Source organism: Drosophila rhopaloa, unplaced genomic scaffold, assembly GCF_018152115.1.
Source record: "Drosophila rhopaloa isolate 14029-0021.01 unplaced genomic scaffold, ASM1815211v1 contig_167, whole genome shotgun sequence".
NCBI lineage: Eukaryota > Metazoa > Arthropoda > Insecta > Diptera > Drosophilidae > Drosophila > Drosophila rhopaloa.
Genome location: NW_025335047.1, coordinates 6590360 through 6602974, shown reverse-complemented (window position 1 = coordinate 6602974; position 12615 = coordinate 6590360). Strand labels below are relative to the sequence as shown.

General features: G+C 36.3%; 1 protein-coding gene and 1 long non-coding RNA gene across 11 annotated transcripts in view; one reads left to right on the top strand and one right to left on the bottom strand.

Moving 5' to 3' along the window:
• LOC108043642 (tropomodulin) overlaps positions 1–12615 on the top strand; it is a 55301-nt gene that overhangs the window by 34086 nt on the left and 8600 nt on the right. Inside the window, exon 1 of one of the 10 annotated variants that reach the window (XM_044458726.1) lies at positions 1929–2262. The exons of the other annotated variants lie outside the window; for them this stretch is intronic. Within the exon in view, the coding sequence (XP_044314661.1) occupies positions 2257–2262 (6 nt within the window). The 5' untranslated portion in view covers positions 1929–2256. Of the gene's footprint in view, positions 1–1928; positions 2263–12615 lie in introns of those variants that run through there. 10 annotated transcript variants of the gene reach the window in all.
• On the bottom strand, positions 11676–12577 carry LOC123037528. Its single transcript, XR_006417529.1, has 2 exons — positions 12247–12577; positions 11676–11954 (listed from the first exon to the last, which is right to left on the bottom strand). It is a non-coding gene; the product is annotated as an uncharacterized LOC123037528 (long non-coding RNA).

Sequence of the window (12615 nt, the reverse complement as noted above, 5' to 3'; positions counted from 1 at the left end):
TTACGCGAGTTTAGTGAGGGGGTGTGAGGACGAGGCCCACTATTGATTTTTCAATTAAGCCGGACTCCCCCTCAATCAAAACCCCGCCACCTACCCTACCCACCCCACCCCTCCCCTGATCTCAATGCATTTTGCATGTTTTTCGCGTGTTGCGAACATTTGTTTTGTGAGAAAGCCACCGAGGAAGGACTGTCTTTTGTAGCAAGTTTTATGCGCCGCATCCTGTGCACAAAAAGCATAAAGCAAAGAGGGGGTTTACTATAGGGGGAACTCACTGTGGGTGGAGGGGGTATATGCCATACCGCGTTGTAGAGCAATTTATGCGGTAATTGCTTTTTTAAGCGCTTCGCATTTATCTTTTCGACACAAGTGAAATGAGTTTCTGCCTTCTTTGCGTGCCTTTTGTCGATTTGCCAAAGCAACAACAACAACAAGAGCAATAAGGATAACAGCCTGCAAGGATATCAACAACAACAACTAACGATGGCAACAACCAACAAAAAAAAAACAGAACCCGCCTGTCACAATGCCAACAAAAGCCAAAAAAAAAAGAAAGCTCAACTACTTACAATGGCATTTTTATGACGTCTTCTATTTGTCTGCTCATCACGTTTTGCCCTTGCTGCCACGCCCCCTGACCCACATACACCGTAAAACAAAAATATAAATTAGGGATACCAATATCGATTTTAATGTAATTTTTGTATCTCTAATATAGACGAAATATTTATATATTAATACATTTATTATAAAAACAATCTGTATTAAATATAGATAACAATGATTTAATTATTGATGTAATATTCTGTAACAACGATAAATAAATATTTATTAAAATACTATGATTTTGTAAGTTTTTATATTTTTCTAAATTTGTTGTTAAATAATTTTTTTAGGGTTATTTTAATTCTTCGCGTGTAGGTAACCCACTACCGTCCGCCATTTCCTCTTGAAAAGTATGCAGCACCTCTTGTTATTGTTGTTTATGGAAATGCCGAGCAAGTTTTTCCTTGCCCTTTCGCCCCACCTCACCTCCCTTTACCACTACCCTAATTAATTTAACGCAATTCGCTCAAAAATTACACAAGAAAAGTTGATAAAATGAAACGAGAATGAAAATGATATGCAGAACGGAAAATGGTCGCATCTGTATTCTTGGGGCAAGCCGCTTGATTTATGGCGTGCATTCTGGATAATTTTAATTTTATGTTGTGCCCATAAAAATTACCCGTATGGAAAATTTGTCATTTCTTGTTTTAACGAAATTGAGTTTTCTGAGCACCAGGTAATGGGTTTTTCGGGCCTACGTTTATGAGTAGTAATTATTTTGTTCTTTATTTGAAAAATAATATTTATTCATATTAATTTATGAATATGTTTTCTTAATGTTTCACGGACAAAAAAAACTGGATTTAAATTTGTACTTACTTGTTACCCATAAAAACATACAAAAATGGCAAAAAAGATTTTAGTTTGTATTATTAAGTATTCGTATCCACTTTGAATTTCCAGTGGCTGTAAAGTTTAGCGCTCGCTTAAAACAGTAGCTCTCAAACTGTAAACTCCAGATCATTCAAAACGTTCTCTTTTTCTATTTCTTAACTCTCTTTTATTGCTCTCCTACATAAACACCCCCACCACCAACAACAACAAATCAACACTTTGAATTTATTTTAACATACCAAATTTGGCTTATTTGAAAATTAGAGCTTATAAGGAATAAAATACTTATTATTATTATAAAATAACATAACAATTATCTTTTTATTTTGTAAAAGTTTAAATTTACAAGAGGCAACTATTTTTTTGTAAACGGCGGTCACACTGCTGAGCCCGGTTTGAGAAAGAGCGCCAAGTGTGACCGTACGACAATAACTGTGAAATCATACCAATGTAGACTTCTTTGGCTGTTATTTTTGTATCATGGCGCAACGGTCACATATAGATATATCCACTATTTTGCAAAATAAAGTTTGTTCGTCAGTTAGCATTTAACTACTAGCAATTAAACAATTGCGCTGGCTGCAATTTGTTAGTGCGATTCGGGAGATAAGAATATTTTCAAACACGCGGGCTTCTGTCAATAAAAGTGGTTTTCATTCTGTAATTCCCGTGTGTCACGCCCAAAAAAATCAAAAGCAAAAAAATTCTAGTGCGTGTCAAAAAACCAAAAACAGTGCAATAACAACAACAAAAAGGCAGCTAACGGTGAACAAAACGCTCAAACAAAGTCACAAAAACAAAACAGCAACAACAATGGAGGTTAGTAGTGTAGTAATTGTGGTTGCCGCTCAAGTGTTTAAATTGTTTTTTCATTGATGTTTTTTCGGGTTGTTTGCCTTGAATGATTTCATTTCATTAAATTATTTTGTTTGCTTGTGTTTTCTCTCTCTTACACTCTATCTTTGCCGAACGATTACGTCAGTTTTGTCTCTCAGTTGAGTTCTGGAGTTTGCGCTCTCTCGCTCTCTTGTATCTCTCTTCGTCATCAAATATTTTTGACATTCAACTTCAACCCCATTTCTATCTCACCTCCCCCTTTAATATTGATTCCCCCTCCCATTCATTAATTCACTAAATTAATAGCTTTATTATGTCATCGCACCGCTTTCTTTTCTTTGTGTCTTTTGTTTTGTGTCTCAATTTTGGCATATTTAGCATTTTTATATAATATCGCAGTAAATTCCCTTATCGCGCTGAAACAGCTGTTTTATGTTCGTTTACCGTTATTTCACGACCTTATCTCGTATATTGAGTTACTCATTTCCCAACAATGACGTTATAGATATCGACTTCCCACCTTTTAGATTATAAACCCTTTCGAAACATGTTGTGGTAGATTAGCATTCTATATGGCCATGTATTATATCTTTAACACATCAAATAAATTAGACAAAGGGCATTTAATTTAATGTTCAACATGTGTAATACGAACTATAGTGTGCAATTTTTTTTCAAAAAGACGGTGTCATTTAAGGAAGCGTCTCGACCACAGGACAACAAAATTGACTACCAATTATTACACCTTAAATTACCCACATTTATTAGCATAAAGCTGCACTCCAACCGTTTTGTTACTTAAACCATAGTAACGTAAAATATGACATTTAATCCAAGGAATTAGTTTTTATAGGTGGGTCTAATTTTTCGTGGTCGGCTTATGAATTTGTGATTTACCTTATTAAGTTTCCTCTTTAACGTTAGCCCTTTACCTAAACGCTTGGGATAATCCCAGTTCTCATTTGCCCCCAATTAAACTGAGTTCCTCTTTTAAACCCTTCTACCTTTTTTTTACATATAAACCGGAAGAAAATCCGCGGGGGCGTCAAAAGCGCATTTAACATCGCTGAGCTGAGTAATTAATCGCCTTTTCTCTGCTTTGGCGTTTACTTTTTGTGGACGGATGGACAGCCATCAAAGCAGACATGAAAAGCTTTTTTCTCAGCCCCGGAATAGGGGCACGAATACAAAAATAAGAAAAAAAACAAAACACCAAAGTCGGCCAACATAAAATTGCTCATTTCCGTCGTTTAATTGACGCCAAACACATGAAAATTGACGAAAGAAAAAACCGATCAGTAGCCACAAAGCAGGAAAAAAAGATTAAACTTGTTGGCCCATCGAGAAATCCACAACAAAGTGCCTATCTACAGTGCGTTTCGGTAGTGCAAAAGGGGTAAGGGTCTACAGATTTATATTTAACTTATGGCTCAACGAATATTTAACTAATGTTTCAGAGTGGGAAACGAAAAAAGGAAGTCGGTATTATATATTTTGTACATTGATTTAAGTTCTGACTATTGGGAATGAAAAATTTATTATTATAAAAAAGTATTATCGGTTCAATTGTTGCACAATGTATTAATTGTTAGTGAACAAATAGATTTCATCACTTTAAATAAGAGGGCTGGGAAAAAAATATAAAAAAATACGCTTTTATTAGTCTGATTCAGAATTACAGCATTTAACATATATTAAATGCTGCATTAAAAATAGAGAAAAGCAAGATAAGCAAATACTTTATTATTGTAATATTTTATTGAAATGAAAAAATACGCGGAGTTTTATCTTTGCTCGTAAAAAAGTGCACTGTATGAAAGGTTTTGAATGACAAAACTTAGTCATAAACAAAAATATTATCAGTTTATTCAAGCTCAATAAACGTACACCTGATAAACTTATCCCTTGTTTACTTATATCGATCCAAAGAGCATCCGTTGTTATGCTGAATTGCTTATCAAATAATAATTTATATTTACAACGTGCTTGACAGTAAAGAGACTTACTGTGTGTTTATAAATAGAAGACTGAAAGATGACACATAGAACACATGACAAAATCGTCGGTTGTGATTTAAAGCATAAAGAATAAGTGGAATCCTAATACTTTGATTTCCACTCGATTCTGTGTATAGCTCCCACAATCGGCAAACTTAAACAAGCGGAATCGACCTGCTCTGTTCAATTAGCACACCATCATTCCTATATATTTAAATATATATTTCGGGGTATTTGTGTGTGTCTAAGTGCTGAGCGCCAAAGTTGATAATATCGTCGCCTAATGCCGTGACACGATTAAAGCTTTTAAAAATTTCCTTCCCCTCAAACTGTCAGGCAAAGTTTTTTGGAAAAGTTGTTGCCCACTTAGATTTTGGTTGTTAACAAGCAGGAAAAACAAGCTTGTGGGTTTTCCGCCGTCTTAAAACTTCTGGGACTTCCGTGGAAGTGCAGCTGCCAAAGACCACCGGCCCACATTTATTACCCTGGCAATACGCATTTTCATAAATTTCCACTTACTCATCGGAGACAGCCTGGATTTTTGGTGGAGTCTGGGATTTTGGGAGTCGAGTCTGTGTCTCTGGCCTTATAACACGCTCCGTTAACCGTTTCTGGCTTGGATGGGCATTACTTCATCATTCGGCTGAAACTTTGCATAATTTTCATTTATTACCGCAACCGTTTTTTTTATATTTTATGCGCCCTTGTATCTCTCCAATCTCGCATCAAAATCTGCCCCAGCAGAGCAGGCATATATATTTATTATGATTCCCTGGGAAGTGACTGACACGAGAAGACCGGCCCACCACTCCAATTTATCTTACAAATTTAATCTTTTCACATAATTTTCTCTGCGTGGCTTTCATGTAATTACCTCTGCCTCTCTCCTCGATTTTTGTCCTGTATTGTTACTGTTACCTCTCTTCTGGGAAAGTTTTCAGCTGCGCCATTTTATCTGCTTACAATATACATAAATCTGACATTGCCTTTTTGTTTACGACCAAAGTTTTCCCCTTTCACTTAATAATGCATTTTGTTCTCCTCGCTTTTTTAATTGCAGGTGAGTTCAATTCGGAAGGTAGATGACCACCTAAAGGATGGGCTTTACATATATGGGAAATTAAACTGCTTAAAAAAGCGTGGTAATGTACAAGGGCAATGATACGTGAAATATGCTGAAAAGAAGTGGGTGGATAAGGTTTCTCTTTTAATATAATGAAGATCTCGAATAATAAACCTTGATGTTTTTATGTTTGATTTCTTTAACTCATTTTATTCAGTATTCTTTGTATTAAATACGTTATTTAGTTTATCTGATAAAATCATATTTTTATAACTAAATCCAATATAACTCCTAAATGTAATCATGAAAACCAAGCTTTAATAGTTATCTCCATTTATTTTCTCATGACTACCAAGACATAAGAAATAAATCAAAATGTGTATTAAGATGTATTGCAATCAAATGCAGCGCATAACAGATTTATGAATAGTTAAAGTCTGCCATGTGTGGGAATTTCATGTCTTACGTAAGGCGATAAATTTCATCAGCAATTTTAATTTGGCACTGTTTATTACATGCTGACTAAATGACTGGGTAATAAGTATATATATATTATGTTGCATGCCACACTGGTTGCACCAAGCCCATTTAGATGTGGGATTTATAGTGGTAGCGTTTTTAGTCGCCCAGAAATCGCGTGCTTTCTAGCGACAAAGATCGCATGCGATTATTTCCATACTTTGTGAATTTTCTGATCTGGAATATTACCTCATAGTGGAAATTCTGATTCAGGGGTCACCGAACTCGCTGCACTTGCAACTGATTGTTTAAACTATTCCCAGGGAGTGTGTAAACAAATGGTAATTATGGCCACCTCCCCGGCGGTTAGATATACACAAAGTCAAAGACCCCAAGTCAGGGAAAACCAAGTGAAAAAAGGGAAAATTTACATGAATTTTTAATTAATTTACATCCAAATTTGTCTACCACTCAACTTTCACTGGCTGAGGCTCATGACAGTTTGTCACATTACCCCTCCCAAAAAACAGAAACGCCCCGAAGTAGGGAATTGGGAGGAGGAGTTGTTTTCCTATTACTTACAACATTCCTGGGCACAAAAACATTTGCCGAAACGTGACCCAGAGCAAAGCCACTTTTAAAATTCACAGTCAAATGTAAACTACATAAATTTGCGTACTTTTTAAGGGGGCCGGGTTGACGGACTGAAGGCCATAATTTATTATTATTCTGGCTGGCTGGCTTATTTGGGCATCTTATTGATGACTGAGGCTCAGTCTCCAACCGAGAATGCGATGCACGTTTCTCATTTTGTCTAAATGCGTCTGCTACTCAAATTTCACTTTTTCCCCCAACCCTGTAACTTTAGCGACATCTGTGCATTATGTGCGGATTCAATTTAGATCGGGAAAGTTGCCTGCACTGCAGCCAAGTTTTCTATGTTTTCTATGGCCATGCCAACTGTCAGTTTCTGCCAGCACCCCAGTGCTTCCTCGTCTTTGCTTTGTTCCCCTCTTAACCGCTTTGATATCGGAGATTTCTGGTTGCAGCGATGCGGCAGACTTAGTCTATACCCTGGCTATAAAGAGCATTTGGGTATATTGGGTTCTGATGAAATAATAACGATTTTTCCATGAATTAGTAGATTAGATTAGATTTTGTAGATGAAGAAATCTTACAAAGTTATGAGTTCTGCACATAATTTCAAATTCCGGAGTATAACGCATTCGATTATCTAAAGTTTTTGCCAAGTTCACTTGTTTTAAATGCAAGTGCATTGAGACGGAACTATCGACGTCTCAGTTTTCAGCAGTTGAAACGCCTGACCGAAGGCAGAACCAGAATATATAGCTCGACCAGACTCCCGATTCCCTTTCGCACTGACCAACTGAGGTCTCAACTTTCAGGAGGTCGACCTCCCTATCCACACCCCCAATTCCCCTTCTCGTTTTCCACTGACTGCTGGTGGCATGCAAATTGCATAAAATATTGCCATATAAAAAGCATATTCGTGTTCACTGAATATGCAATTGACTGGCACTGGGAATTGGCTTAGAAGGAAAAACTTCTTTTCCATCTTACCAGGCTGCCAAAGTGCCTGGGCATATTTCACATTTATGCAGGCACCTTGGGGACCGCCAGGAAAATGCAATAAAACATTTTTCACCCTAAAGAAATAAAACGTATGGGAATAAAGTTATGTGGCTTACAAAGCTGACAATCTATCAACGGCTAAGGAAATGCATTGTGGTTGGGAAGTGCCATTGGAAAAACAGGTTTCAATGTGGTCATTTTAGTTGGGTATTGTAGTAAAATTATGCCATACTAAAATAAATGGGCTTATATTAAATAATGAATTATTGTTCGGCAAATTTATAGTTTCAAGATTCAACAACTTACTTAGACCTTTATTATGCTATTTATTTATTTACAAATTAAGTGCTTAGGGTATTACCAAAGACAATAAGGTATACACAAACAAAAAGTCTACAAACATTTTTTAGTTATTAAAGAGGCAAACATATTTTAAACTATCGTCAATTTATTAAAGTGCAATTGCGATAACTAAATGCAAGTGCGTTTGCTACTTTTCCCTATCCAAGATATCTATTTTCCCCAGACACGCATTTTCACTCGACACTCGACGCTCATTTTCATCGGACGCATCTTTTCACCTTCGGTTTCTGGTTTTCCACGCGACTAATTGTCGGATTCGGATGGCCATAAAAGCGAGCCTGGTCGCAAATGTAATTAACGTTTCTTGCTCGAAATTTCCTGCTCGCGAACTGCAATTTCCCTGCCTGTTTCCCTCGCTTCCTACGCGAATTTCCACCAGTTGGTCATTAGCCGGGTCCATTTTCCTACCTGCTTTTGGGACGTGTCCGACCAACTTTTCATGTACTTTTGTATGCGAGCGCTTCTGTTGATTTTCCACAGTTTTTCCGCTCCGCGGGCAATGTGAAATTTTTCGCCGTAAACGTGACCATTGCCGTTTGTCGCTGCTGGAAAACTGTGTTGTTGTTTGCCGCTTAATTAAATCGCCTAAGCACCTTGACCGATTTCGCATTCAGTGACCACTGACTACCGCCCATCCGTCAGATACAAGATACATTTGTGCAAATCACCGAAAAACATGTTTCACATTTCGCCCCGCAGCTCACGGGCTCAATTTTGTGGGTCACACATGGCCAGGAGCCGTTGTTGTATAGCCTTAAGCCGGATTTATTCCTGTTTGCGTTTGGGTTTTAGCGGTATTTTATTGTTGGAGTAGAATTTTATAATTTGTACCTAGTCCGAAAGCTGGTACCTGAAATTTATTGCTTTAAATCATAATTAATCGTGGAGAAAAATGTATAGAATGTATTATAATTAAACAGCAAGACAAATTAATAGCCTTTATGAAGTGAATTTCAACTTATATTGTATTTCAAGAGAAATAGCCAAGCAAACTTTTATTACAATAAATAATAAAAAAATAAATTAATAATATAACAAATAAACTTTTATCTTATAAAAATAACCACCCCCATACTATATCAACTACCAAATTATCAGCAATCCATCTTTCCAGTTTCCAACAACATATTTTCTAATTTTATTAAATCCATACAATCACTTTTGTGTTCTTCTTATTTCATAAACTATTCACCGGTCGACGGTTAGGCTCCGGTACCTGCTCTGTGACCTCTTCATTTTTACCTTTCTTAAAACATCTATTCCCACTAAAGTTTTATCCTATAATAAATCAATACAGTATTACAACATATAAATTATATCTTAAACAACACATCACATCTTTTAATCATATACTCATCTGTTTAAACTCAACCGACAACTTTTAATAAATCTTTACATCACCGATTACACACTTTAAAATTTATTAAAACCCTTATAACTACTTTTATTTTTTACATGATCAAGTTATCGAAGGCTAACGAGTCTTTACATCTTATTATTTACACTGCCCCGGCCCTTTTTACTTATTTATAAATTTCCTATTACAATCTTCTTCAATCTAAGTTATCCCAATATAACATTTTACATTAACTCTACAAACCTTTAACATTTTTAAATCTTTATTTAAAACCTACAATAATACATTTTAACAATATGACGTACCGTTCCTTATACCTTTACCCTGACCAAACTTAAGTTTACCATATTACTTTATAATAAAAGTTACTGATTTATTAAATCAAATATTATTTACAAAACTTCATTACATATTATTTCTCTTTATTCATAAACGATAATCAAAGAACTTATTATTTCTTACGCTACATAACCTTATTACCATCTACTTAACTAATTAATACACTATAACAAAGATCTACAACTTTATCTATAAACTTATTACGGATTATATTCCAACTTCCTAATAATTACAACTATCTCTTACATTAAATATTTAATCTAACTATAATAACCGTTAATACTTTAACTATAAAACATACATATATATACACTTAACAAAATTAATTTATCTACCACACAAAATATATTATATTATTACTTTTATCTATTTCTCATTTCTAACTGCATCGCCTATATCCTAAAACCTTTAATTTCCATAGTAAAAAAAAAAAAAATACATCAATATTTTAAATTGAAGCCAAACAGATTTTAATGCCACAAAAAAAGTTAGCAACAGTACAAAGTTTGGGTTAACTAACTAAAATTTAGATAATTAAATCTTTAAAATATGGCAATAACTTATAAACATCTCTAAACAGGCAAATATGAATAATAAAATGTATATTTTATGGCTAAGTCTTAAAGCCAATTGATTTAGTGAATAACATTATTTAGTTTATTAGTTTAGCAATCGTTGTTATTAATTTCTACAAATATAGTTTGGCTTTAAGATTTAAGCTGATTAAAGCTTGATTTTATTTTACTACGCTCTTTTTGCTTTAATAAGGAACTTGAAGAGGTACTTCTAAAGCATCTGCAATATAATGCATCTGTTTTTGACGCAACCTTTAGACCATTGCCAAAGCAAAGAAGCTGCTTCCCATTAAATAAGGCCTTTCATTCAACCTTATCTCTTGACAAGCACTTGCTTTGTAATTGCATAAAATCAGATGACAGTAAACTGAAGGCGGTGGGCGTAGAATCTGAGGAGCTACTCGTAAGTTAGTTTATTTCGAACTACCGTTCCAAAAGCCCGTTGCAATTAATGAGCCTGCCACTCCATTACATCGGATCTCGAGACTTACAGTTTATGCGAATCGCAACTTCTAATTGGCTCAGACCTCAAGCGTCTAACAGATGCACGCCAGTTAACAGTTTTGAGAGTTTAATGTGTTGACTATTCGTATCTGACAGATACATTTCGGCTGGCGGCACGTTCTCGTCTTGTTTACTGTGCGGATTTGCATGGTGGGCCGTCTTTGGTATGAAGAACAGGTCTCCTTTAGTGCACTCTTTTTCAGGAGGAGAATATTAGATCAGGGAACAACCAAAACCGTATTTTGAATTTTGGTTTTCACCAATATTTTTGTAAGATTTCAAAAAAGAAATTAAATTAAAAACTAAGAATTAATATTCATTTTTGAAACATATTGTGAAATAGTTTAAATTGAATGCTATTTTGAGACAAAATAATATATTCTCTGCTACCCTGGATCACAAATTTAGCTTGAACTAAGTGTACTCCACACTTCGACTATCTAAAATATGTATTTAATTTCTTGTTTTGGCTTGAATTTATTTGCTTAGCTCTCTAGCGTTTCGGTGTGTCTCCGGAGTGCCGTGAACTCAATTATTTTTGCAATTACTTTTTATGATTCTACAGTTTACAGTTGGTCCACCTCCAGAGGCCTTCCAGCTCGATTGGATTGGGTTCGAGTTGTGTGGAGTGGAGTGGACTTTTTGCGCTGCTGTGTCATTGAGGGTGTTTGTTCTGCTGGGCGATGAATCAAGCTGCCCCCAATTGAAATGTCAACAATTGACTCCAACTTAAAGCGTTAGAGACTGACATAATCGCACCCTGTGGTTGCCCGCCCCCGCTGAAGAATCGCAGATGAGAGGAGCACCACTCGGAAGTGGGTCAGTGGCTGGCATTTAGCTGGGTAGCTGTATCTATCAGATACACGTACAATATCTGGGAGCGCCATCTGCGCAGCCAAACTTGGCCATTTGTGGGTTTGTTTTGCTAGTACTTGCTGGTCGAGATGATAGCTTAGCTGTACCTATTGTGGCCGAAACCGGTTTCCTGTTAAAAGCACTAAGTAAATGGCCGGGCAAAGAGCAGTTTAAGCCCCGGTTTTATGGCCATTGTCCGTCGCGGTTCCTTGGCACTCTTCTGCCCTCCGGTAGAAACCAGTTTTCAATCGGCTCTTGATTTGCCTGCACTAAATACTCCTTCTTCTCGGTCACGCTTTGGTAGAACATCTATTCAGCCCTTCAAGTTTCGAGTCTTACAATTGCTTTATGTAAATCTATTTGACTGTTTTCCCTCCATGTATAATGTCGATTTCGTGGCTTTTCGACGACTTCCGCTCGGCTTGTTTATGGGCCACAATTTGTTGACTTATTTATTTGAAATCTGGCAGAGTTGCACAACAATTTCCCACTGAGAAGTCGTTTAAGTGCAGACACCACCGCGGAGAAGTCATGCCACAGTTGGCTGCCTCTGTCCCCCGCCGGCTGCACTGTAAAAAAATATATATTTGTTGAAAAAAGTTAGTCTATGGAAATTCAGTTAAAGCCTTTTAATGATATTTGCGATTATAGGTAAAATAAAAACGGACAATAGGTGGAACCGTATAAATTTATTTAGAGGTTTATTGATTTATTATTATTTTAAAATTTGGACAATAATAATATAAATAAAAGTTAGCCAACGTTTGGGGAATACTTTATTTGATTACAAATTATATGATCTAAATCAATCTAATAGATTAAAAAGAAAAAGTTTGAATTGTGAAAAATATTTAATTGTACCTGATATAAATTATGTTTTTCATTGCTTTCATTTTTGTAAGTGTGCCTAATTTACATTGGCAACTCCACGGGCCGACTGGCTGAGTGACTCGACTTAACTTGGCCTGAACTGAACGCCTGACTCACTGACTAACTGACTGAATGACTGAGTGGCTGGTTGAGCGATTGCAGCTTGTCGTTGGCCTGGCTCGAGCAAATGTTGCACGACTCTCGCTTCTGCTGCTTTCGATGTGGTTGCCGTTGTCTCGCCTTAATTCGGTGGTCTGGTGGTGCGGTGGTCTGGCGTTTCGGTGGGTCTCTCTTGCCATTCAGTCGGTGGTGGAACGCAGACCCAGTCCCAAGTCGCAAAAGTCTCCGGCTTAAAGCTGA